Genomic DNA, 26827 nt, shown 5'->3' with positions numbered 1-26827 from the left:
TGCAGGCAACACAAGCAGTTAGTTCTCCACTTAAAAGATTTTGTTTCCATTTATCTGGGGGTCTTCTATTTCCTGGACTGGCCTCCAACTCCTGGGCTCAGACAATCCCTCCTCTTAAGGCTCTCCAGGGCCACCAGGTCTCTACAGGGGTCCCGGGCTGGGCTTCTCCTTACGGCTCCCCCAGACCTTCCCCAACAGGAGTCTTGGCAACTTACATGTGCAGAGACTTTTGTGCCTTCACCACCTCTTCTTTTGAACTGTAACGGACCAGAGCATTTCCATGTGGGAGGTTCAGATGGAATGTAATCAGTGGGCCATGCTGCATGCACAGGGTGCGCAGAGTTGAGCCGTCAATCTAGACAGAACAGGCTGAGGTTAGGGCTCCATTGTAAAGGCCATCAGGAGGTACCCTGGTCCTTTTCGTGCCAGGTTCAGGACCCCTTTCTTACGTCCACTGGGCCTAGAGCTACGTGATGAGCCACCACACGTGGTGTGGTTTCGTGTCTTTTCTTCCCCTGCTCCAGAACAGGACCTGAAGGCACTGCTCTCTAGGGGAGTGGGAGGTAGCCCAGGGGCTAAGAAAATGCCCAGAGATAAAAGGGCAGACCAAGGTTTTTGGAGGTGCAGTACAATCCCACAGACACATGCCTGCAAACCCCAGGCCAGCACCACAGTCCGCATTGGGTGAGATGATGGAGGCATTTGTGTTTTCGTGGCTCCCCTAAATAAAAGAGCATGAGGCCCACTGACCGGCCTGTCCTGGAACAGCCAAGTAAGTGTTCCTGTGCTCCCTTGCCCGCCGTGTACAGGAAGCAGCAGCCCCTTACCTGAGGTGTGAGGTTTTTCAAAACAAGCCAATTCGTTACTCTCCCTGAGCTGCTCTCACCCCAGCTGGAACCTAAACAAAGAAGAAGGACAGTTAGCGTTCTACCACTGTGTCCGGAGGGACTGTGGAGGACAAACACAGTCCAGTCAAATGACAGTGTCCTTCCAGTCCTCAGGAATCAAGACTCCCATCTCTTTTGCCTCCTTTCCCTAGTGTAACAAATAGGCGTGGGACATCAGTTCACTCCAGCCTGGACCAGGCACCGACCCCTGCTGCAGGTGGCTCTCTTTGGGAGGCAGATAAGCCATAACGCTCCACCTCTACGGCATCATTTCTTCTAAATGTTGCTCCTAGGGGAGCTGGCCTCAGGGAAGCTTCCCTGCATGTACCCTAAGGTGTTGATTGTCTGGGTTACCCTGGGCGTCCCCCATCCAGCCTTCCTGCATGGCCCCATGGAACCACTTCTCTTCTCTCAAAAACCACCTGCCCCGTGACTACTCACAGGTACTTCACAATTATGCCACTGTAGTTCCTGGGATAATCTGACCTATGTCTGCTTAAGGATCAATAGCACCTCCTTCCATTCTCAAATGTCTGCTTAACCAGTAAACTTCACGGTCATTCTTGGGATAGGCCAAGCACTACCCAAACAAACCCACTCTCCAAGGCTCAGCTGGGCTGTCCTCCATATGGTCTCTCCAACAGTCTTGCTCTGCAAGCCTGCCATGAGCAGGAAACCAACAGACTTTTAAGATGCCTTCCCAAGGAACTTCTGAAAAAGATGACGACCCTACTAACATGACTATTGACTGAAGTATCTTTGGGTAAGCGTTCTTATTTATTTAGACAGGATCTCATGTACAGATGATATCAACTTCCTCATACTTACTGCTCTCATTCCGCTTGTGTTAAGATTTCAGGCATGACCACCACACAAGTTTGGGTAAACATTCTTAAGGAAACCAGTCAAGACTCCTCAAGATGAGAAAATTGTAAAATATGGCAATGAACTAGGAATCCTGATCAAGCTCACCCCACCTTTGCAGGGTGACCCCCAGCTGACAGTGTTGGCCATGTTAAACGGGAGAGCTGACATCGTCAGCCAGCACTCAGCAAGCAGCCCGCAATCAAGCACACAGCTAGTGTCCTACCTGGGGTGTATCTGGCATCAGAATTTCCCCATCCTCCACCTACACGAAGGGGAGAATTATCCCACGTAGACAAGGGTGGCTTCTGACCAGTCAGCCCTGGAGGTGGGCGGGATGGAGCAGTGATGTTTTTAGGTGGCAAAGGGACTTTCCACAGCTCATGAGCCAGAGAGGTGTTTGTAACTGAACCAGGAGACCACGTCAATTTGGAATCACTATTTCTGGCTATTCAAAGGCAAAAGGGGAAAAAAGAAAATAAGAGAAATTGAAGAAGGTGGAATAATGTTAGAAAAAAAAAATTTACACAATAACATCCACTGTCCCATGAAAGGTGAGTCAAACAAATGGAAACTATCAAAAAAAAAAAAAAAAAAAACAAAAAAAAACAAAAAACAAAAACAAAAAACCTAAATGCAACTAAAGGCCTAAAGGAAAAAAACCAAAAGCCCAAAGGCAGCACCTACTCTCTCAGGACCTACACACCCTCATCTGAACTGCTCTCTGAGACCATAACACAGACTATAAGATGGACTCCTAGGCCAACTGGGCTACTCAAGAGAGAGACAAGGCAGCAGATATATTTTACGTTCATCATTTCCTCATGAGAGAAAAACTACAGCAGTTACCCCAATTCAGGAAGGTGAACTGGCAGACGCTCACTGGCTGCTTGTGGGGTGCTAGGCTGTTAATGTCCCACCCTGACAACAGAGCCAAGATCAGCAAGGTAAATGATCAGCACAGCTAGGATGCAAACCCAGGCCTTTTCTAGCTTACAAACAGCAGAATGAAAAGGGGCAATGGATTCTTGCCCACTCTTGCTGGCTCAGGGCAGTGCTAAGGGGGTGGGGTGCAGTGACGGAGCAGAGAGAACTGCCAAAACAACACTGAAAGACGGGGGAGAGAAAGGAGTGGGAAACTCTATCAACTGCTGAGCATTCACACCTGAGTTACTGCAGAGTGCATGGTGGTCAGGCCAAAGGCTCCTCCAAGCATGGCTACAGGAAGCCTGGCCACAGCAGTTTACTTGAACAGCAGCAGATGCATACTGAAACCCAGGGCCACAGCCACCTAGCTCACTGCAGAGGCCTAACTGTCCAGGGCACACCCATTCTGGCAGTTTATAAATTCCTATTTTTTGCATTTTGCACAATTATTAGTCTGTGAAGGATTGAAAATTAAATAAATGAATGCAGATGCTTTGGATTAAGCTGTATTTTATCACAGAGATGTGTGGCAGATGTAAAGTGTTTTATATGACTGCTGAACAGCAGATTTAAAGGGAAAAGAATCCCCAGCCCCCTGAAAAGACAATAGAAGAAAAACAACAACCAGGCTGTTCCTGAGAGGCCCACCTGAAGTGCTTTGTGCTGTACTGCTGAGGGGAACATTGTAGTTGGAGGCACGAATGGATGACCAGGCACTAGTTGAAGGCAGCGTGGTGTTCAAGGATGAGGATGACCCTGCAGAAGAGAGTCGAATTAGCTACCAGAGCAGGACATGGTGTCTGGGAAGTTGCAGGGTCACAGCATGTCCCAAGATAGTATCCAAGAAGACTTGGATTAAGTAAGGATGGGGCCCAAAACAGCAGCTTCCTTCCTAATGACTGTTTCTGTCCTGGCTCAAAACAGGATTTCCTTCTTGCTCCCCAGGAATGGAACAACGGCCAAGAGACCCAAGATCTCCTTCCAGCACTGGGCACTGAAGAGCTGTTCTTAGTTCCTAACTCTGAACCAGCAATGACTTTCTACTGGCAAGGCAGGCCACCAAAGCACCCTGTCCCACATGACCTAAAAGCCAGGCCTTCAGCCTTCTCCGTATCTGGGCTCTGTAGTCTTCCTTCCCATGGCCAACACATCCTCTTCCTTCTTAGCTTTAGATCTGACCATCACCTGGTCACTAGGACAGTCCCCCGACTAACCTCCCACAGCAACCATTCCACACCCCATTTCGATACATGGACCCTTCAACTCTGAACTTTTAATGGTGGTTCTTCCTTTAATATTAAATTTAATCTTTCCTCTCAACTTTCAGAACATTCTATCCACAAAGAAGCAGTTTCTATAAGCAACAAATTCTTCTGTAACTCCCTTTAGCCTTGGGCCTCACTCTCATTTGCTGAACTGGCTCTCACAACCTCTCCAACAGCTGTTTGGTAGATCCTGCTGTTTCAGAATAACAGGATTCTTCACTTAGCACTATGATGTGGCAAACACTTGCTACCTTAATAAATTACATATTAGTATAAACTACTGGCTCTTTTACATTTTCTTTGTAAATTACTAAAAGGGACAGAAAGGAGAATACATTATAAGTTTTCAATCATTTTAGTGTTTTAGTAATTCATCTCATTAATTTTTCTTCTAGTGCAAAATAATGGATAAAATATCCACATATGCCTAAGGTAAAAAACAGCCCCGTGGGAGTTACAGGGTAACACCTAACAGCCCTTTAGAAAATACGTATGAGTTTCACTCTTTGAAGCCTTGAAAGCCCGGGCTGTTTCTCCTGAGGAAAGCAGGTCAACACTGTTGAGTATAAATTAACTGTATACTTGGCAGTTGCTGACAAGAAGTAAATGCTTGCAGGTCCTCGGTGTTCATTTACTCAAGCCAGAACTCCTCCTCCTCACTTTACAAGCGGCCACAGTTAGCTGCGTTTTGATGTCCCAATTCCCGTGGATGTGAGGGATGGAAGGAACCCCAGTTAAAGTCTCACCAGCCACCTCGAGATGTTCTTACCCATGCTGTTGCACAATACGCCGACACCAACTCATGCCCTACATACGTACCACTGTTCCTGTCCCTGAGGTGATCAACTTCCCGCACAGTATTAATCGAAAGACTGTTAATCACACTGCCAGGAGTGACGTAAGGGTCAGTTTCAGGGTCAATGTTTGGATAACCTTTCCATGGTTCACCAGGGCGAAATTCTGCAAATGGAAATTCAAAATTAGTGCATGGCTTTAAAATCTAAACTAAAAAGCCAAACATTCATTCCTAAATCCTATGTGACACCTTCTAAAAGGCCAGGCAGGTAACAGGATTATATACCCCTATATAAACTTGCTCATTTATACAAGAGAAATCATCTAAGTTTCTATCTTTACAGCATTACAGCAACTCAGGCAGGCCAGAGATGCATTTCCAGTGAGCCTCAGTGTCCAGTGACTCCTTTGGCACAGCCAGACAGCAACCACTGACTAGGGGTTTGGGTGAGACTCTCACTCCTTGGAACATGCAGACGATGACCCGACGTCATGCTTGCTTTCTTACTGCATCATGTCTGCACTTCCGATCACATGGCCAGGTTAAACCACTGGGGAGGCCAGACACCACAGAGAGGCTATGAGCGGGCATCTTACCTGGTGGCCAGTTAACACTGCTAGAGCCGTTAGGCGATTTGGCACGTGGCCAGCCATCTCCTATTGAACCTGGAGGACTGGCTGGTGAAGTACTGCTATTCATAAAGTCATAGGGAACAAATGGAGATTCTTCCAGCCTAAAACCACTTGAAATAGCACCTACAAAGAAAAACACAGTGAAATGTAAGCAAGCTTCTCATTAGGAGTGCAGGTGCCAAGCCGTGCAGTTTATTATGTGAAGATGCAAGAGAAGAGGAGCACTCTGCTCTGTGACAGACAGCACGGTGGGATCTGGACACACTCCATGAAGAGGGGTGAAGCACCGAGGCTCCAGGGTTCTTCCTGGTGTTTCCTTCCTGTGTGCCCCCTGCTTATGACTTCATTCTAATGAAGACAAAACTTTTCTCCTGAGTGCTAGACCTCTATCTCTACTGATTTTAAGTTTCTATTTGTGTGTGTATGTGTTTATGGAGGCCAGAAGAGTGTGTCTGATTTCCTGGGGCTGGAGTTAAAGTCAGCTATGAGTTGTCCAACATAGACTGAGGTCCTCTTCACCAAATGGAAACTGCACTGTCTGTCCAACCCCACCTCATTATGGCCTACAAATTTTACTCCATATCTACTCCTCTGCCTCTGCCTCCGTTCTGGCTTGATCCAGACCTCACAGACTGTTCTCTTCATATAGTCTCTTTAGACTCAGCACTCCAGGCATTGCTATGGAGCACCATGTGCTCCCAATGCCTATTATACTGTACTCATGGGGATCCACAGGTTTCCTTGGGCTAAGAAATGAGCTTCTCTAGGGCAAGTGTGTGCAGAAACCTCTGTAATACACAGGTTCAACTGTGTGTCCACAAATACTTATTCATCTGTATGTTCTAGGTGCCCAGAAAAGTCCTAGGAAGGCACAAGAAATTCCACTAACTTTTGAAGACAAACAGGTAATAACCCTAAGCTAAATGTGATTATTTCTAAAAGAACTTCAAGTAGCTGCTGAAAAGATAATTATCAAACCCAAGATTTATATATTTATACACATACACACATTATACATATAAATGCCAGTATATACCTATAATCCTACCACTGGGAGGCTAAGGTATGGAGATTGTGAATTCCAAGCCATCCTGCACCACACAGTAAGATCCAACGGAAAACTGCAGTATTAAGAGTTTAATGCCATACTATGAGCAAACCAAGTTAAACTCTGTGAATGTTCAAAAATAGAATATAAGGACAATACAATCACCTGGGGGGAATAGCTCCTAAGTGATCATCAAGGAGGGAATTAATGCCAGGTTGTGGTAGTGTACTCCTTTAATCCTAGCACTTGGCAAGCAGAGGCAGGCAAATTTCTATGCATTCCAGGCCAGCTGCTCTACAAAGCAAGACCCTGTCTTTAAAAATGGGGGTGGGGTGGGGGTGGAGCTGGAGAGATGGCTCAGTGGTTAAGAGCACTGCCTGCTCTTCCAGAGGTCCTAAGTTCAACTCCTAGAAACCACATGGTGGCTCACAACCATCTCTAGTGGGATCTGATGCCCTCTTCTGGCATAAAGTTGTACATGCAGATAAAGCACTCATACATAAATAAATAATAAAAATCTTAAAAAAAAAAGTGGGAGAGGGGGGTGCGCAGGGAAGAGAAGGCTTGAGACTATTATTCTGGAAAGAGATCCAGAAATAAACAAACTCCTAAGAACATGCTGCTATACCCACAGATCAGTGTATTGCTCAATCTTTATTACAGAAGCTTCTTATAGTAGCTGGTGAGTAACACTGAACCCGTAACTGGTCGATGCGCTGAAATTAAGATGCACCTGAATGACCAGCTAGCCCTAAGTGAATGTCTTTATCATAGTCTTCCCCTCAAGGCTCAGGGGTCTACACAGAAGGGGCGGAAAGACTGGAAGAGCCAGAGGCAGTGGATGACTCCAAGGAAACATTATTTTCTAGACACAACAGGGCAGAGGCACATATGAATTCAGAGACTGTGAGAGCATGCATAAGACCTGTGCAAGTTCAAGTCAGAAAGTTCAAGTCAGATAAAATCCCAGCATTGAAAGAAGGGACAAGGATACAAAGTGTCTCACTCCTAGCTGAGGAGCTATTGGCACTGACGCCGTCGGGGGGGGGGGGGGGGAGGCAGGGGAAAGTCAGTTTTCTTTCAACGAAGTGACATGTGGTACATCAACCACTCCAGGAATACTGTCAACACAAACTGGCCCCCATGGTTGGGTTGTTATTTATTTAAATACACACACACACACACACGCACACACGCACACACGCACATGCTCGGGTGCATGTGTTTAAGATGGGGGAGGATGTGAATGAATGTGAAGTTGGGTGGGAGGAGGGAGATGGGGAGGAGCTGGAAAGAGAGTTGGGGAGGAGGATGAATATCATCAAAATGCATCTATTCTCAAAGAATAGATAAAAACATTCTTTAAGAAACTGGAATGTTTAGAAAATATGCATGTGTCCTGCACCCTCAGACTGGTCTTCTACGTCATCTGTAACACAGCACAACTGAAGTAGATTGGCTTTCTACTTGAAAGTCTCTTAAATAAGACTTAAGATGAAGTTCCATTTTTAAGGCTGTGCTTGGTTTTGTGGGTTTTTTTCAGACAAGGGCTCTTATGTAGAGGAGGCTGGCCACCTTAAGCTCATTATATGGGACTACCGGTGTGTGCCACAATGCCTGGCTGTTTTTACAAAAATTAAGAATAAAAGGTTTGCTTTGGCTTACCCAAAGCACACTTTTACAATAAGGGAAAGGTCTAAGATGAACTTGGCTTTGGAATATATACACAGAAGATGATGATTCAGTGTTACTTGGGTCAATTAATTAGTTAGTTTGTTTTATTTGTGTTTTGTTTTGTTTTTTGAGGCAGGATTTCTCTGTGTAGTTTTAGTGCCTGTCCTGGATCTCTCTCTGTATATCAGGCTGGCCTCGAACTCACAGAGATATGCCTGCCACTGCCTCCAGAGTGCTGGGATTAAACGCATGTACCACCACTACCTGGCGGGTTTATTATTTATTTACTTTATGTGCATGTGTTGTGTATGTACACCATTATGTTCATGTAGTGTGCATGTGAAGGTCAGGACAAGTTGGTAAAGTTGGCTCTCTCTTCCTACCATGTGGTCTTAGATCTGAACTCTGGTTGTCCAACTTGGTGGCAAACACACTCATGAACTAAGCAATGACCTCCATACTGCCCCATACATTCTTTTTTCAACAGAAGCCAAAGACTATATGATTGATACCATGTTTGCTGGAGTTTTGATCCAAAGATGTGTTCACAGAAATGCTGTCCACTGTAGTCCACTTCCTTAGTCTTGACTGTGGCTCTTTAATACTGTTCATATCCATATTTACATTCAAGTTTGAGTTCAAGCCTTGAAAAAAAAATTAAATCTTACAAAACAGGACATTTTCCTTTCACTACCAAATTTCTACTTTCTAAAAAGCATCTGCAGCTACTGTTCCCAATGCTGCCTAATGTCCCTCAACAAACGCGACTGCGCAGTCAAATCGCAGGCGCCTGGTTCAGTAGGTACTCTGATGTTCCATAGTACTGGTGTTAAGCCACAAAGGCTAGTGCTGTTACAGGTGGGAAACTATTCTTCCATACAAGCTCGATCATTTAAAAACTTCCCAGATAGGAGAAAAAAGTTTTAAGGGGACCATATAAAGTTTGTAATTATACCCCAAGTTTAGGCATTTTCCCAGAGTGCCATGTATAATGTATGATCACTCTCAATTGTCATTTGATTTCAAGTTGATTAATTTCCAGATGGCTGACTAGCCAAAAGATACTATTTAACAGTAACAGTCCCTAACTCCAGCAATGACACCTGAGAGAGACTCCCAGAGCTGACGGCACAATTTATTTGAGTCTTTGCAGACAGTTTATTGCTCAGACAGTCTCCTGGACAAAGGAGAGACGGTTCTGTCTTATATTCTGCTGTCAGAAAACTGATAGCAGGTCATTGTTTTTAAAGTGTGATCCAGGGACTATCAGCTCTAGAACCCTCAAATGTTCTGTCATGAAACAAAAATCTAAACACAGTCCCAAGTAGTTCTTATTCTCAAGTTTGAAATTCAATGGTTTTAAATTCTGGTATTAGGCCTGTAATAAATTCTTTTAAACCATCCCCACCCAGTTCCATTTTTGCAGAAAATAACCAAACTTTTGCTCTTAGATCTATCAATTAGACTAAGAATTTGTAAATATTCTGCATAGAGTTTTAAAAGGTAGCTTAGAGAATATATGGGCTACATAACTTTCTGTATGTCACTATGCAAAAACAGTCACAGATACTATGTTCAAGAAATAACATGGCTCTGTTCCCATAAAACTTGGTGAAACTGGACAGTGAGCCACACTTTGCTCTGAGGCTATAGCAGAGTGTCTATGGAGACGAAGCAGAACAGAAAGGCCACCTGGAAGGAAACCCTGCACTGAACTTGCTCTCCACAGGCCCGGATCTGTCGAGTGGAGTCACTTCCCTTCATCATCAGTGCCTTCTGTAGTATTAGCCATGGTGCTAACTGACACAGAAACTGTTTCTGCCAACAAACCCAAGGATCTTGCCTTAGCACAGAGTTTATTATGTATCATCAGAAGAAATAAATTGGAAACCTCCCAGTCCAAGAGACTCATTAGCAGGACCAACACATACTCCAATTGCTGTCTACAGCCCCACAATACACTATGAGAACTAAGGTCTTCAACAGAGCTGGGGAAACAAGCACATGGTTCATTTTCATGAAACCACTGTTCAAGTGGGAGGAGAGATAAAAAAATGAATGAGGGATGCTTAGCCAAGAATCAAAACATAATCAGGAACCTGGGAAAGAGAAAACATACAAGCCTTGAATTTCCTAGTGAATAAAAGCCTGGTGATATAGAGGAGAAAACAAGAGACAATTCTTCCTCATACCCATTTTCTTAAGCCAAGTGCAAACCCAATGGGGCCTATCCCTAGTGTGTTCTACAAGCAGCACCTCTTATCACGTCTCTTCCTAGTAACACTGTCGTCTGCCTTCTGCCCTGCATACCTACAGTCAGCATTTGAAAACAAGTGTGTCTTTTAGTCTGTCCCTCTCCACAGACTACAACTTTCTGAAATACTGTAGTTTTCAGGAACAGATTGACACCATCTCTGAAGCATGAAGGTGAGCTTAAGCTAGGAGAAAATACAGTTCCTCTCCACTCAGTAGCGTCTCCAAGGCCAGCGCTGTGCTGGAGAACAGAGCTGCAAGACAGTGGAGGTGCACGTGTAGTGGCCAAGCAGGAACTCACCTATAGGAAAGTTGCTGAAAGCATTTACTGGCGATGGCCCTTTCTGCAGCTCGGGTGTAGTGTGGGGCATGACATTGTCAAGGAAGGACTTCATGGCTGGCTGATGAAGCGGCTGCTGAGAAGGCGGAGTCTGCTGCTTCACCAGCAGGCTGGGATCAAGTTGACGAGACTGTTGCATCATCTGCTGCTGTACACTAAGAGGTCGACCCTTCAAACAAAATGATTCAGGAAATTGTGAGGGTGTATCTTTACAGGTGCACATTCTTTATTTTTGAACTCACCTCCTTCTCAGGAGGAAGGACACCAATCAAAGTTCTACAGCTACTATGACTTCTGGACAAACAGCAGACTAAAAAGCCTATTTCATTAATTTGAAAAAAAAAAAATCTTTCATTAACCAGTGGAGAAGGCTTTTCTACCTGCTGGTCTTGCTGCTGTCGGTTAGCAGAAGGCACGCTTCTCGGATTCTGCACCCTCTGCTGCTGCGCTAACAATCGCTGAAAGGTGATGGAAAAGGGTTGTCACTGTTTAGCTGTTACACACTAAATGCTAAGGATGACTATGGTCAGTAGACCTACAGAACTGTCCTACACAACCAAGTACTGCCTCAAGTAGAAAACCTCTTCCTTGGAATAGTTACCTACTTTCCAGAAATTCTGCAAAAACCCTGTCTTTAATCCAATTTAACTTTTGCAATGCTATGGACAGAACGAAGGGCTTTGCATATGCTAAACTCTACCAATAAAACACCCCAACACCCAGCTTTCACTTCAATGGGAACTTTCTCCCTCCCCCAGTCATGGTTCCCTTTCTATATTCCTTGAAAACATTTTGAACTTCATATATGTTCACTCTTCATCTTTTCTGGCAGGCTATCAGCTTTATGCAGGCTATGAATACAATGTCTCTGTTTACTGCAGTGCCTGCATACCAAGCAGACAATAAATACTTACCTGTAACTGGGAGATCTGAGAAAGCTGGTTTAGTTGGGATAGCTGGTTCAGCATGGCTACCTGTTGAGGGCCAAAGAGCGGGTTCAGGCCACCGTTGTTTGGTGCATACTTCAGCAATGAAACTGGAACCTTAGGATCACAATGGTTAAGTTAATAATGTTGCTGAAATATCCCAGACTAGCTAAGCATATTGTCAATTTAATTATCAATTGGGCAGTTAAAAGTAGTGGGCTGTTCCATGAAATGTTATAGCCATTCAAAGTGTTTTCCTTACTAAGAAACAGTTCACACACTCTACTTTTTTAGAATAGGTCAAAATGATAAAAGATAAATCCTAACCATCCTATTTGACTTTACTGTTGCCCTTCTCAAGATATTTTACAGAAAAAAAGGTACATTTTAGATTTAAACAACCATTCTTTATCCTCTCACACTTGTGCAACAACAGCTAATCAGCACTAGCAACCTCAAGATATCAATAATTATTATGATGCCCACTAGTCATCTCAAACATAAATTTTTTAAAAAAATTTTTTTTAGATTTATTTATTTATTTATTATGTATACAATGTTCTGCCTGCACGTACATCTGCAGGCCAGAAGAGGGCTCCAGATCTCATTACAGATGGTTGTGAGCCACCATGTGGTTGCTGGGGATTGAACTCAGGACCTCAGGAAGAACAGCCAATGCTCTTAACCTCTGCGTCATCTCTCCAGCCCTCAAACATAAATTTTAATGTTTATTTGTATAAATGTTATGCCTACATGTATTCAGTTAATCATATCATGCCTGATATCCAAAGAGGCCATCAGATTCCCCAGGAATAGAGTTTCAGACAGCTGGGAGCTGCCATGTGGATGGCAATCAAACTAGGTCCTCTGGAAGAGTAGCCATCGCTCCAGCTCCCAAACATAAATTCATTCAAGGTTTAACATAAACTTATTCAAGGTTTTTCCCTAGGAAAATGGAGGAGAGGAGCAGGGGCCTGTCTACCTGAGGGGAGAGTAATGGAGGAGGCACTTGAGCACGGAGATTAGGCTGAGATGAACTGAGAGGTTGTGCTGGAGGCTGCTGCATGCCCCGGGGTTGTGCTGCTGTGTTTCCAACACCAAACATACTGGGATTGCCATTCTAGAAACAACCAACAAAATAACCAAGTGATTCCTCAGGAAAAGACGCTCCTTATCATTTGATACTACCATTTAAACACAGTAACCACATTCAAGAGACATCACTACTAAGACAGATCATTCAAGAGAAAGCCTACAATGCACATCTGGACTTACCTGTCTAACAGAATTCAAGTTTTGCGTACCCAGCCCTGCTATGGAGCCAAGGGCCTGGTTAGGTAGTGCACTATTTGAAGGGGGAAGCTTCATGCTTTGACTGGACATAAACTGCATGTTTTGGGATTCATCTGCTACAATGCCATCCTGATTGGACAGACAGAAAGATGTGTAACACCAGCCAAGCAAACAAGTAGAAGGGAGAAATCATTGCAGGAACAGAGGAGAAGTCACATGACATTCCAGCACCAACAGGAAACAGGTAGAAAACAGAAGAGATCAGATTAGTGTTAATTCTAGAGCACATAAAAAGAGCTAAACACATATTTCATGGGATTAAGAAGAAAATAAACACATAACCTCTATGCTAAACTGAGATATAAATAAAACAATAAACTAAAAACCCATTAATGGGAAAGGCACTTGATTATTATTTTTTATTACATACATTTTTCCTAAATATTATGTTATTAAGGGTACGGGTGATTAGTCTCAGAGATTAAAAAAATAAAAAGAAAAAAATAAAGATTGTACCTTATCAAAATAAGGATTGCGCTCCATGGAAGACTCTTTGGAAATCTGAGGCCGAGAACCAGGACCTTTCCCGACCGTTCGATTGTAATCACCAATATTTAGGCTATGTTTATCTATCTCCATTCGCTTGTCTTGTAACATTCCTAATAAATATAAGTAACTATTATCAGTAGGAAGAGAATCAATTTATTTCATCTAGAAAAATAGAAAGCAAAATGTTCGCTTTCCAAAATGAAACAATTTCTGCTTCAAGAAACACATGTAAAAATTACATTTCTATTGCATAAATTCTGTACCTTACGTATTTTAAACAGACAGTACTATCTTAATGAACCAATTAACTTGAAAGGGGACTGGTAAGCAGAAAGCAGCTAACATTCTCATTTTAAAGACTTCTTAGCAACTTCAGACATCTTACATCATCTCTTATCTATTTAACATTTTATGTATATGTGGTCACTCTTGGAGATAATGTCCCTTTCCCAAGATAGGGTCTTTCTTTGGCTTCACCAGTTAGGACAGTTTGGCTGGCCAGGCAGCTCCAGGAACCCTCCTGTGTCTGCCTCTCTAGCTGTGGGAATACAGGTGCATGCCAGTATGCATGGTATTTTTTGTGGTTACTGAGGAATGAACCCCAAATCCTTGTTCGTGAAGCAAGAACTTTAACCAACTGAGCATTTTCCCACCTCTAATCTGCTTGATTTATAATAAAAATAATTTCCATTAGCAAGTAACAAGATAACAACAAAATCCCCACCCACTTTGAAACCACCATCTGACTGATTACCCTCTGACTGCTCTGCCATAAGTATGACCTCTCTTATTTTTGCTGGACACTGCCAATCTCTATCTACCTAGTTCAACAAACTCTGGAGAACCCAACAGTGCTTTATCCTAATCATTGCACTGGCTGGGCTGGCATTTCTTCTCCTCTCCACAAGCAAGCCCACCACTGCTTTTACCTGCGGTATATACCCGGTGGGTATAAATATCACTGTGGAGAGAGCACTTGATTATGTCCTAACATTCACTCACTACCAAGGTTTCAATGTTACCACCCCCCATTCAAGTGACCCACCAAATAAAAAGACTTCATATTCTGAATGCTGACTTCGCATATCTACTTCAGTGGCCTACCATCTCTTTTTTGTTTGTTAGTTTGTTTGTTTTTTCTCCAGAGCTGAGGACCGAACCCAGGGCCTTGTGCTTTCTAGCAAGTTAGCAAGCGCTCTACCACTGAGCTAAATCCCCAACCCTCTAAAGGTTTTGGCTTTTTGTTTGTTTGTTTGTTGCCTACCATCTCTTAACAAAGATTTCATCTCTTAATTTTACACATTTTTTCAATCCTAGAATCTCACCTGCTGATTCTCTGCAAATGTTCTGAGAAGTCTATCACCATCAAAATACTCTCATTCCAAGAAAGTGAAAAAGTTTTTAACAAAAGGAAAAATTTCTTTATACAGGAACACTTTTAAAAATGCTATTCATTTCTTGAGATACATCAGGTATCTGAAATCTACCTTTTAGTACCTGAAAAACCATGCCCCGTCATCAATATTCCCAAACAACACCCCTCGTCAGTTCTCTCCCCAAACGAGAGACACCAGTCCCTACTCTGCTCACTCAAGGCAGACACTTGGACTCTGTCTTGTTGCTATCAAACCTCCATTGTTACAGCACTACTAATAATGGCCGGCTGCTGGCATGTCCTTTCACTCCAAATTCACTTTCTTTGACTGTTCTACGAAAACATATCTACATCTATTTATCCATTTTCTTTTGTCAGCCAGCACTGGGGCTTTACCAGAAGATGCTCCTGGGTCAATGAGGAGTAAAAAGCATGGCTTAAGGGGGTCCAGAGCCCTGTTAGCTTCCTCATGCCTCTTTGGTCAGCAAAACTCCATGGTCAGCTCCTCACATACCTCTAAACAGCACCGTAACAGTGTTTGGTGACTACCTGTGTATCTGTAGCACTACCCAGCAAGTTTTACCACTATGCCATCCTAACTTTTCTGCCTTTTGGCAAGCCAAGGTAATGGCAGATTTGCCTTCGTGGGGATAGACACATTCTGCATATGAGCTGTTCTTGTCTACAAAGCTTCTTTCTGCTATGCAGTCGCAGAGAATGCATTCTTCACTGTCATGGAATACCTCACAGTACTGTGACAGCCTTAGGATGTAGAATTACCTATTATTACTACACAGGCCATGGCCTGAATGCTGTTAGCCAACTGGGTAGAAAAGCTTATTGAAGATTTCCGACAATAATGCCAGCTGGCAGACAACATCCTCTGAGTATAAATTCTGTTCTCCAGGACACGGTCTGTGGGGCTCAATATAGCAGAAACCACAGGTCTGAGGTAGTGGCTCTCTCAGTAATGTTCGGGCCACTGCCAGAGCTCCTGCTTCTGCTCTAGGAACTCTGCCATTTAGACCCTGGGTTCTTGACAAGGCTTCCAACAAGACAAATCTGGTTCCAATGAAATGCACAATAAAGCCAGCCACCTGGAGAATCTGTGCCCTAAATGACAATAAGCAAGCAGACAGGCACAGAACCAGTCTGTGGGCTGGAGCAAATAGCTTTGAACACAGAGTGGAAAATGGTGTTCTGACACTGAGCAAAGGCAGTCGAGATATTCTGTTACTCAGGGAATTTTATGAGTTGCTTTTTAGTACTTCTCTGCTTGATAAGGGTCACGAAAACTTACAACAGTAAAAACAGGCAGTACTATTGAGGATGGAAATCTTTGGGATAAAGGTTTGAATGAGGCTAGTTAACCCAGAACTATGGCTCCAGTTAAGAATGGGTAAGGAAGGAATAAGAAATGCAAGACAGAACCACCGATACAAATGATGAACTGTGACCAACTAGAGAAAAATGAGGTAGAGGCTTAGCAGCCCCAGCTTGAAAACCTGAAACTTTCTGTGTGTATGTTGCTCAAAGTATAGGTTTCAGATTACAGATGTTCAAATGGTGGTCTGTGCAAATATTCTCAAATCCAAAATTTCAATATCTGAAATGCTTCTCATTTCACCTGCAGCGTGTCTCATGTTTTCGATTGGTTATTAAATGTGTGCTCATTTGTATGGGCCAGTCACTTCCTTTCTCTTTCTCATTCTGCTTTATTCAAGTTATTAAAAGTTAACTCTATAATTTAGTCTTTAGGCAAGAAATTGGCTTGAGGGTCACTTCCTCAGTGACACAATGGCTCTTAGGGATTGCACCCCTGTCTTCCTCACAAGAAAGCAAGCTCTTGGGAGATGAGTATAAGATGAGAATGGAGTCTTTTACCATTGTGCTCAAGTTCAAGTGTGCACAATGCCTATAGAAGGTGAGGTGTCAAAGGGTTGAAGTGAATGGGACCAACTGTTTTATTTACTGCCTCTCAGCACCCACCCCTACAATTAACATTTTGGGCTAGCTCTTTCTATAAGGAGAGACATGCATTTTTGTCCTTTATATTATTGCTCTCTTTGCTAGTTGGCACCAAAGCTGTGTGAGTAACAAGTGCAGGAGAGACACTGCCAGAAGAGAGGGCTAACCCCCGGTTCCAGTATGCTTTTGCTTCCTTCTGTAGCCCAGGCTCCAGCACTCACCTCATCAGAAGCTAGCAGCTGCCACCAGGCACCGCATAGCAGTGCGGTGTGCTTCCAGAACACCATTTTTCTATGAGTGGCCCTTCCCCTTCTTCTGAGTGAGGAACTCATGCAATCACAATGGGGTGGTACCATAATAACAACACCTGGCTGGTACATGGCCAAGATCTCTGTACAAGGTATGGGTGCTCTGCTGGGCACCATCCCAGCCTCTTTGCCTTTTACAGGCAATCCACTACTACTCTTAAGTCCTTGTTAGTTAATAATTTGTAATTTCTACTCATCTTTCCGTATCCATTTTATTGTATATTCTCTCTCTCTCTCTCTCTCTCTCTCTCTCTCTCACTCACTCACTCACTCACTCACTCACTCTCACACACACTCACTCACCATACTACCATCTAATAAGCTGTAAGGGCAAAGTGGACTCAAATTTCATCACAAAACCTTCTGTACCTTCCAGAGCCAACCATTTATAATAATGATCAAGTAATCCTTCTCTCCAGTGAATTAATCTAGTCATCCCACCGTGTGTCTGTCTGTCTGCCTCTCTCTCTCTCTCTCTCTCTCTCTCTCTCTCTCTCTCTCTCTCTCGTGTGTGTGTGTGTGTGTGTGTGTGTGTGTGTGTGTGTGTGTGTTGGGTGGGGTAATACAGAGGGGGACTATTTGGGGAAAGGACCAGCAGGGAGGGGAAAGAGGAAATCATAGATATTTATAAAAATACTGTAATGATACATGATGACAAAAGAACCTCTTTAACCCCCAAACTCTTGATTAGCCCCCACCTCGTTATCTAGCACCTTCTCCTCAGTCAGGCTGCTCCAACTACCCCAACCCTGCCTTCCTTCAACCACCACTTTAGATTTCTTGTCTCAGTCATGGACTGCTTGGCATTTCTGACTATGGTTTGGGATGTATCTGTCATTTATTTAAGTCTTTATTATGCATAGTCCTCTGATCCAGACTACTAAATCTTCCACTTAAATAACCTCCTCTTGATGGGACTCTGAGACAATATAGACTGACAGACACTGGCACTACCTGAGATATGCACAGTGATGTGTCCTTTAAGGGAACATCAAAACTTACTTTACTCAAGTGTGCTCACAGTGCAGCAACAAGGAGTCTGCAGTTAGGAGCCAGGGCTGCTCTCTTGCACTGAATGGGTAAGGGCTCTTTCAGCAAGACCTTAACTCAGCTAGGCTTGTTTACCATTGAGAAACACCAACTCAGAATGATTGAATTTTCTCTCACCTCCAGAAAGATCCATCTTATTGCTCTGTACATTTTCTTCTGGTGAGTCTCTCTGAAGGAGGAAAAAGCAACATGTTAGCAGACTTTACCAAGGAAAACAAAAGTGAACTACTTTCCTGTATTTTATCATCTAAAATGCAAGCACATCATACATTTTTTTTCTTTTTTAAATTGTATTGATGTGTCTGGAACATGTGTGCAAGTGCCTGCAGAAGTCAAAACAGAGTTTCAGATGCCCCGGAGCTAGAGTAAAGTAGTTGTGAACCACCCCAACAGGTAATGGGAACGGGACCCTGGTCCTCTGAAGAGGAGCAAGTGCTTGTAACTGCGGAACTGTCTCTCCAGGTCTTTTAAAAAATGTATTATGTTTTAGTATATTTTTAATCTGCAGAAAATTATAAAGTTAAGAATTAAGGTTTGCCAAATTTTACTCTATTCATATTTTAAAGACTTAAAGATGAGGATTAATTTTTAAGAAAATAAAAAAATAAAACTGGGATAAATCATGAACCACCACTAGAGAGGTTGCTAAGAAAACATACTTACTGAAAAACTGATATTTGAAAACTGTTTAACAAATGGATTTATCCACGCATCTTCTTGTTTGTTTCCACCTTTCATCATTCCCTTTGTAAAATAAAAGAGTAGAAAAGATGCCATGGCCATCTCTAATTATCTGGACATAGTGATGGACTAATAAAACTTAAAGACAATTCCCAACTCCCATTTTTAGCCAATATCTTCTCCTTCAATCAACTCTTACCAGAGTTGTTAGCAATTAAATAAATAAACTCATTTGATTTTCAACTTCCTTTGCTCCAGTCCTCTGGTATAGCTGTAATGTATAGAGAAATCTCTAAAGGCAGGCAGTCAGAAGGAAAAGACAAAAGCAAAGGGCCTCACTGACCCGTGAAGAGAAAATCGGGCCTCTGTGTAATGGAAAACTATGGGATGATCCCACTTCACAAATGGACCATGCTCTCTGCCATGTATCACCATTTGGATTTTTGGAATCTTATACCAAAGTAAAAAACAGTAAGTAGGTTCTCAAGTTAGTCCTAACAAAACAATTTAATCCATAATTTAATCATGATAGGAGCACTTTACTGAAAAACCAAATCCCCCCAAAACAGAAAGTATTTACAGATGATAACATCTTTAAAAAAATTTCAATTTGTGTTGCTAAGAACACAATGTTTTGAGCAACAGCTGAGCTGCTTGGGTGGGCTGGGCAGTACAGACAGTACATTGAGAACCAAGGGGCCATGACTGGCAGCAGTCCTGAGGAAAAGCTGGAAGCCACAGAGACCGAGGCCTCACAGTGACGTGATGACCAAAGGACCTTCTCTGTGTATTAATGTCCCTTTCCCAATGCTACTACCTGTTCCTTCTGACTGTGAACAGAGCACAGCTTCTTAACTCCCCGCAAAGGCAGATTTCTAAAGCAAGCACCTAACCCTCTCCAAAGATTCTGAAGGCATCTCTGGTTCCTGCTCCCCTTCCATTGCCTCCCATGGTCTGAACGACTGTCAACCTCTGACCCTTCCATTCTTAAATGTGCTTCTAACTGTTTCTCCTTTCCACCTGGAATGTTGTAGTAGCCTCCTGAGAGCCCTACCTCTGGTCCTTCCTCTACTCCAACTGCTATTACACACAAACATTAGGCAGCTCTCTTTAAAGAGGGTTTTAAAAGGCCACTGAAGGTGCTGTCTGCTAAATGTCACTGGCTCCACACTTCACATTGATGACAACACTCTGATCATCTAGCCTTCCTCGAACTAGAGCCAGCTTTCTTTGTCACTTCTTTTTAGAAATCTACCTTTCAGTCCCATCAGGCCACCCCAGGTGTCTTCCACATCCCAGCACACACTTGTGTGGAGCCCATGAAGCTCGCCTGATGCCCCACCAGAGACTAGGAGCCCTGAAGGGCCGCTCTTTAGTGTATTGGAACCCCAGCACCAAGCACAGTACCTGGCACACAGCAGAAGCTAAATAAGAGTTTGCAGTTGCTTTCTAAAGATTTTTACTAGTAGAGACAAAGGAGAAAGAGTAAAAAGGCTACACACCCTTTCCCTTCTCCTTTTTTTGCCACTCAGACCCTGTAAGGAAAGACAAAGTCACAAAACAGCATGGTCCAGTGGGAAGCACAAGGTTCTGACTCTCCAGACCTCAACTTAAGTCCTTGCTATGTCACTTACTAGTTAGGCAGTTCTGGGCAAGTCACCACCTTTCCAGTCTCAACTTCCTCCTCAGTGTCCTATCTCTGAGGGTTAGGAGGACCAAATGATTCATGTAAAACATGTAAAAGCACATCATAAGCTACATGGCCAGGCATCAATAGGCAAATCCAGCCAAATGAAAAAATTATAAAATGAAAATGGCAGGTCCTAGAATTGAATCCCAGGATTAAAAGGGAATAACCTTGGCCTTGAGCTAGGCCAGGTGTCCACTAAATACATGACTTATCAATAATAAGTCAAAAGATAATCATTCTCTAATAGGGTGATGAGGACATTTTAGAGTCACTTTTGAGACTGGTAACCTATTTTGAAAGATGTCCAAAGAGAATCTGCCTCCAGTCCCCAACCCCCAATACTACTTCCCAGGACACAGTGGTTCCTAAACCTGGCTCTACATTAGACATTATTTGGTAAGCTGGGTGCAATTTCCAAAACTTCAGAAGACCTTGGGATACAGCAGACCATGTGTAAGACAAGTATGACCCATTTCTCATGTAAAGCCGGGTACAGGAACACAATTGGCAACTCGGCCCCTTCCTGGGGATTTTCATCCCAGGACCTGAGGGATGAGGAAGGGACATTGATGATCAGTGAATAAAGAGAATGGTGACTCTGGGTAAGGGGAAACTGGGACTCTGAGTGAGGAGGTAAAATGTAAGATGGAGATGAACTGGAGTGAAATGGAGAGTCAACATGGAGATTTGCCCTTCTCTTCATCCTCACCACTGCTGGTCCCACCTGGGGCTGGGGTTGCCCCAAGCAGTACTGGTGGAGCTGAGGAGGAGAGAAATCCCGAGCTGTAGCAGTGGGGAGAAAGGAAGTTCCCATGGTCTTACGTTTTTCTAAGTAGCTGCCCATTCAAGAGGCTATACCTAAGTTGGGGGCTGCCTGGACTGTACTGACTGCCATAAATGGGCAGAAGAGATTAATTTTCTATGGGTAAACTACCTTTGAGATTTAAAGTTTCAAGAGCAAAGCTCATGAACTGTTTACCTTTGATGACATTTTCTTGGTATATGGTGGCCAATTTAAGGATGAGTTAAGCTCTTGAGACGAGTTACTGTTCCACATTCCAATCTCTACATCCTCCTCCTCTTCCCAGCCAGTGGGGCGACTTCCAGGTAATGGCATATCATCACCACACCAGCCATCTTGCATAGATTTGGGCCCTGATTTATAGATTTGTGGTACAAAGACAAACAAACTTTAATGAAACAATTCATCCAAGAGGTCAAGCATATACCAAAGTGCAGAGACATTGGAGCTAAACGAAACACACCTTTACTTCTCAAATATATGTAATAGAAAAGGTGTGTTTACACTGCATTGAAAGTTCACTGCAAAGAATTAAAACATCAAATGAAACTTTCCATGTTTTCACAAATGAAAGAGTTTTCTTTTTCAAGACAGAGTTCCTCTGTGTAGCTTTGGAGCCTGTCCTGGAACTTGCTCTGTAAACCAGGCTGGCCTTAAACTCACAGATGCGCCTACCTCTGCCTCCTGAGTGCTGGGACTAAAGGTGTGTGTCAGCACTACCCGGCCAATCAGAAGGTTACTAAACAGAGGCAATGGCAGCTTCTTGCAGGTACCCATCTGATCTTTAAAATGACACAAAGGACAGTGAGGATGGATGGCACAAAAGAATCAGTTTTGTATGTTTCTACAAGACTGGTCAAGGAGTCCTGGACCACAGGTGGCAAGCAATTATGCTCCACAGACAGCCCTTGGAGTTCCTCCCAGGTGTCCTAAGCCCAACATGGTAAAAGAACGACATTCACCTGCATCTGAGGGTCTTTCCAATTCAAGATTGGATGGTTTGGACATTTGTCCCATGTTATACTATTTAGTCTCTCTGGTTGAATGGCATAAAAGCTAAGTCAGTTTAAAAAAATCCAATGAAGTGAGAAAGAAATTAGATTTGGTGGAGGTTATGTAAGTCATTAGTAGTTACAGTTTTGAGAAAAATATATTGAACATCATATAGAATAAACCATATCATCCTGCCACACCAGTGACAATTTAGGAGCCCTTGCCTATTATTGAAATGTAGTTTATGAGTTCATCGTCAGCACCACTACAAAACAGTTACTAAAGATCAAAAATGACTTACCAGATTTGCTTAATGATTGTGGACCAGCAGAGCTGGAGCCCCATGAGGATGCACTGGATGCTGCAGTAACTGCTTCTCCCCAGCTGGGACCACTGTCTATGGGCTTACCCCAGGCTGAAGTACCATTATCCACAGTCGTGGCTGGAGTAGAAGGCTCCCCCCAGGGCTCCCCCCAGCCTTTAGAAAATGTGAGAAAAGAAGCCATCAGCATAGATAGAAGAAAACACAGCAAATAAAGGACAAGGAAGTACTATAAACCACACCAAGAACTTCACAGTTACATACTGAATAATGATGCTGTGACAAGCATGAGGCACATTTCTATGTAAAGAACATAAATTATTCTAGGCTAATATAATTTAACTGTACAACGTTTTAACCTTTTCTTTCAAAACTGCCTTCTGGTGCTAGGGCAGATTCTTTTGAATAATTTAATTATAGCAAATCGTCTTCCTTTGTGGATGAAGTTAGTTCCTAGAAATGCCAGGTTCTTCTGAACTGAAGCTTGTGAACTAGGGTAGGCATGGTATGAAGAGTTATACCAGTCACACTTTACTGAAAGGACACCCTTCCCACAGCACTGTCGTGGACTTTATGACTACCAATAGGTAAGCAACCTACTTTATACACACTGGATAATGTTCACTTTAAAGTATACAGGAAAAAAAGGTCTACACTATTATGTTCAAGTTGTCTAAAACAAACAAACAAAAAAAGCCACAAAAATTTTGTTTGAAGAACGAAAACAAAGATGCTTACCCTAAGAGTTAAACATAAATCAACAAACTAGACTCACATTTTAAAACAAACAAAGCACAACTAAGCACCAAGAGAATTCATGAAAACATTGCCATTTCTCTATCCATCACTCAACAAAACCTCCATTAACAAAGGAAATACAGGCCTGTCACATTTAGAGAAAATTTATATGGAAAAGAATTCACTCAGTACAGGAGAGGATAAGTAGGAATATACTAGAGAGATACAGTGCAAAGTTTTAGACATACACACTATATCCATTATTATTTGAGTAGATGTAGACTTCTAATTCAGATGCCTAATTTAGAAAATTCCTCTAACATCAAATACCAATTATCTACAGTACTGTACTCAGTCATTTGGCTTTATTGTATTTCAATAATAAAACCAAACAGTTAAGCCTTGCCTCAGAATAACTGAGCGAAGTATGTAACAATGCCACTTAGCCCTTTCTACACTCCTAACAGAGAATAATAGTTGTGTGTACGATAGAGCTGTTGCCTGGTGAACATGGAGCACAGCTCTAGGCCTCGATGGGCATCGTGCTCGGTGAAACACATCTATGACGGTGTGTCAGCACAAGCTTGCTTCCAGAACACCCCTGGACTCCAGAGAGGACGCTTACCAGAGCCACTGCTGGCCTCCTTGCTTGAGACAGCACTTGCAGATGGCAGCAGCCGGTGCATCTGCGCTTGCTGGTCGGGGCGGCCGCTGCCATCCGGGACGTTTTTATTCCACATGTTCACATTCTTGTAGTTGTATTTGCTCGGATCGCCCCAAGCTGAAGTTCCATCGTCAATCTCCATTTTTCGTCGTATAGATTCTGGGGATGGCTCCTCCCAGCCTGTGGGCTCTTCCTCCTTTGTTGGAGCTGGAATCGGTCCTCCCAGCCAGCCTGTACCAGGAGGCTTGCCGGTGGCTGGTGGAATTCCCCACGATCCAACAATGTCTTGTTGCTTGTTCCAATCTGGAGAACTAACTGGTTTTGATGAATCTCCCCAACCTAGAGATTGATTACACTTTGGAGGATCTCCCCATCCCTGGGAAGAATTAGGTTTAGAAGATTCATCCCATCCTGATGAATTATTTGGATTTATATTATTTCCCCAAGTAAAAGAACTAGTTTTACCAAGTTCGTTCCAACCAGAAATGGACCTGTCACTATCACTACCTCCTGAGCTGGATTTCTTATTAGCCTCACCCCAATGGTTACTCCTGGAAGTTTCTCCCCAATTATCACTGGCAGAAATGGACCAACCTTGGCTTGACTTTTGTCCATCACCCCACCCCTGTTTGTTCTTTTGCGAATCATTCCATGCAGACTTCTCTTCTTTGCAATTCCCCCACTGATTGCTCTTGATCATTCCTGTAGCAGCAGAATCATCTTCCCACCCGCCCTGGCAGTTTGAGCCTTTGGAGTCTCCCCACCTCAGAGTAGGTTTGGGACCGCCCCACCCTGACACAGATGAGGTCTCATTACTATTAGGGCTAGTCTTATCTACACACGCCCCTGAGTTAAAAGTCTGGGGTGCAGAGCTTCCCCAGGCCTCTGTCCCATTGTCAGTCTTCCTTTCCCCTCTTGGTGATGTCTCTGTATCCCAGGCAGTATTCTGCTTAATAGGAGTCTGTCCCCAACCGGAGTTGGACAGGACACGTGGATCTAAGTCAGTTCTGTTTACAATGCTTTGGAGTAATGTGTGCTGATCAATTTTTCTTCTATCTCTACTCTGACCTTCCCCAGTTACTTTCTCTTCAAGGCGTCCAGTGCTCTCTGTGCTACCATCACTCTCCACTGTGCCTCCTGTTTTGGCCCACACACTGTTTTGCTCACTTGTCTGAGATGTGGCAGAACCCTGATCCTCTTCCTCAGTAGATTTCCATCCATTTGTAAACTTCTTACCATTGCCATTTGCACTGTCATTGGAATGCTGATTGCTAGGCAGTTTGTTCCACTCAACACTGGGTAGACTAGTGCCAGTGTTCTGTGCAGGATTTCCCCATCCTCTTCGATTTCCTCCAGAATTCGCACCATTTCCACTTCCCCACGGTGAACTCTGGGAATTCGTTGTCCCAGGCTCCCATACACCTCCCCCTTTATTTGTGTTAACTTGAAAGTTAGTGCCTATAGGCCCATTTATGCCAGGCTGCATTAGAGTTGCATTCACAGTGTCACCATTGGCTTGGCCGTTAGGGCCTGCACATTTGTCTCCAGAGTAATTAGAACCATAGGCACCCCATGTAGTACCGTAGGAGCCTCCAGTTTTTGACTCTCCATTGCTAAGGTGAGAAAGGGAAGTGCCATTCATAACTGACGGAGCCTGTATCTGAGGATGATTCATTGTGCTCACACGCCAGGCCCCTGGATTACTAGTAGGCAGTTCATTATTCTGTACTGAACCAGAGTTTGGTAAACTAGAGGTCATAAAGTTAGTAGTGTTATTTGGTCCAGTTGTTTCAGTGGTGATATTCTGAGGTTGACCACTGAACGAAACCTTCTGTGTACCACTTACTTCAGGCTCACAAGTTTCCTGAAGGCTGCCCCAGGTACCATGGGTAGAAGAGCCACTGACTTTAGAGTTGATACTCTGATTGTTAGGCATCTGGCCTATGGTACTACACTGAATATTGATGCCAGAACTCCCACTCCCTACAGGCCCTTTTAGGGCAAGTCCATTGTTTTCTAATACTGGCCAGGCACCATGGTTGCTAGCTGAATTCAAAGTGCTTGGATTTAACCCTCCATTTGATGAAGAACTTACAGTGCCCCAAGCATTCATTCTATTGTTACTACTTTCTGATTTGCTTTCAGGAGCATCCACAGAGACCTGACATGTGCTTATTATGGCTCCATGGGGGAAGCCCCATGGCCCAGTACTGCTTCCGTGACCCACATTATTGCTGCTGCTACCAACCACAAACTTGCTTTGAGAACCAAGTCCAGTGCTGTTCCGAAGGCCATCTTTTTCACCACCTGTGTTCCCTGAAGCCATGACAGTGATGTTTCTCTCTGACTCAGAACTGGAGGCAGAATCAGCATCCATACATTCTGAAGCCAACTCGGGATCACTGCCAGGGGCCGAGGGCCATGCTTCTTTTTCCAACAAGTCCTTTACAGCATTCTTAGAGCTTGTGCTACAGTCACTTGTAGAAGACACAGGTCCCCGCTGGCAATTTTCATAATGGGATCCTGAAGTATTATGATTTATATCTAGAATAAAGGAGAAGTACAACTATTTATAAAGTGTTAACCATTTCCAAAATGATATTAGTAGGCTGAGAAGAATGATGATCCATTACAGATACATGTTGCTCCTTAGCATTAGCAAGATGCTCCGCAGTATGGCTGAGGTACCGGTTGTCCTCCGGCCACCAACTCTCCATAGTCAGTAATTTCACAGGCAGACTTAGGCTGCTTCATTCAACACCCCACAGTACCGCATGGACAC

At 43.5% G+C, this 26827-nt stretch overlaps 1 protein-coding gene across 8 annotated transcripts in view; it reads right to left on the bottom strand.

The window, feature by feature from the left end:
- Nucleotides 1-26827, bottom strand: part of Tnrc6a (trinucleotide repeat containing adaptor 6A) — a 144369-nt gene that overhangs the window by 2913 nt on the left and 114629 nt on the right. For 4 of the 8 annotated variants that reach the window (XM_036191382.1, XM_036191390.1, XM_036191415.1 and 1 more), the window contains 19 exons: nucleotides 24007-26589; nucleotides 22623-22799; nucleotides 21506-21681; nucleotides 20339-20371; nucleotides 18819-18899; nucleotides 18273-18324; nucleotides 13422-13564; nucleotides 12888-13034; nucleotides 12595-12732; nucleotides 11601-11729; nucleotides 11067-11144; nucleotides 10648-10855; nucleotides 8606-8737; nucleotides 5336-5494; nucleotides 4763-4903; nucleotides 3327-3434; nucleotides 1978-2199; nucleotides 828-898; nucleotides 216-355 (listed from right to left, as the gene is read on the bottom strand). In XM_036191382.1, coding sequence (XP_036047275.1) covers nucleotides 216-355; nucleotides 828-898; nucleotides 1978-2199; nucleotides 3327-3434; nucleotides 4763-4903; nucleotides 5336-5494; nucleotides 8606-8737; nucleotides 10648-10855; nucleotides 11067-11144; nucleotides 11601-11729; nucleotides 12595-12732; nucleotides 12888-13034; nucleotides 13422-13564; nucleotides 18273-18324; nucleotides 18819-18899; nucleotides 20339-20371; nucleotides 21506-21681; nucleotides 22623-22799; nucleotides 24007-26589 — 4918 coding nt within the window. The remainder of the gene's footprint in view (nucleotides 1-215; nucleotides 356-827; nucleotides 899-1977; nucleotides 2200-3326; nucleotides 3435-4762; nucleotides 4904-5335; nucleotides 5495-8605; nucleotides 8738-10647; nucleotides 10856-11066; nucleotides 11145-11600; nucleotides 11730-12594; nucleotides 12733-12887; nucleotides 13035-13421; nucleotides 13565-18272; nucleotides 18325-18818; nucleotides 18900-20338; nucleotides 20372-21505; nucleotides 21682-22622; nucleotides 22800-24006; nucleotides 26590-26827) is intronic. The other 4 variants (XM_036191407.1, XM_036191400.1, XM_036191422.1 and 1 more) reach the window with 2 other exon arrangements.

This window comes from Onychomys torridus, chromosome 1 (genome assembly GCF_903995425.1).
Source record: "Onychomys torridus chromosome 1, mOncTor1.1, whole genome shotgun sequence".
NCBI lineage: Eukaryota > Metazoa > Chordata > Mammalia > Rodentia > Cricetidae > Onychomys > Onychomys torridus.
This window is presented reverse-complemented; position numbering and strand designations above follow the sequence as displayed.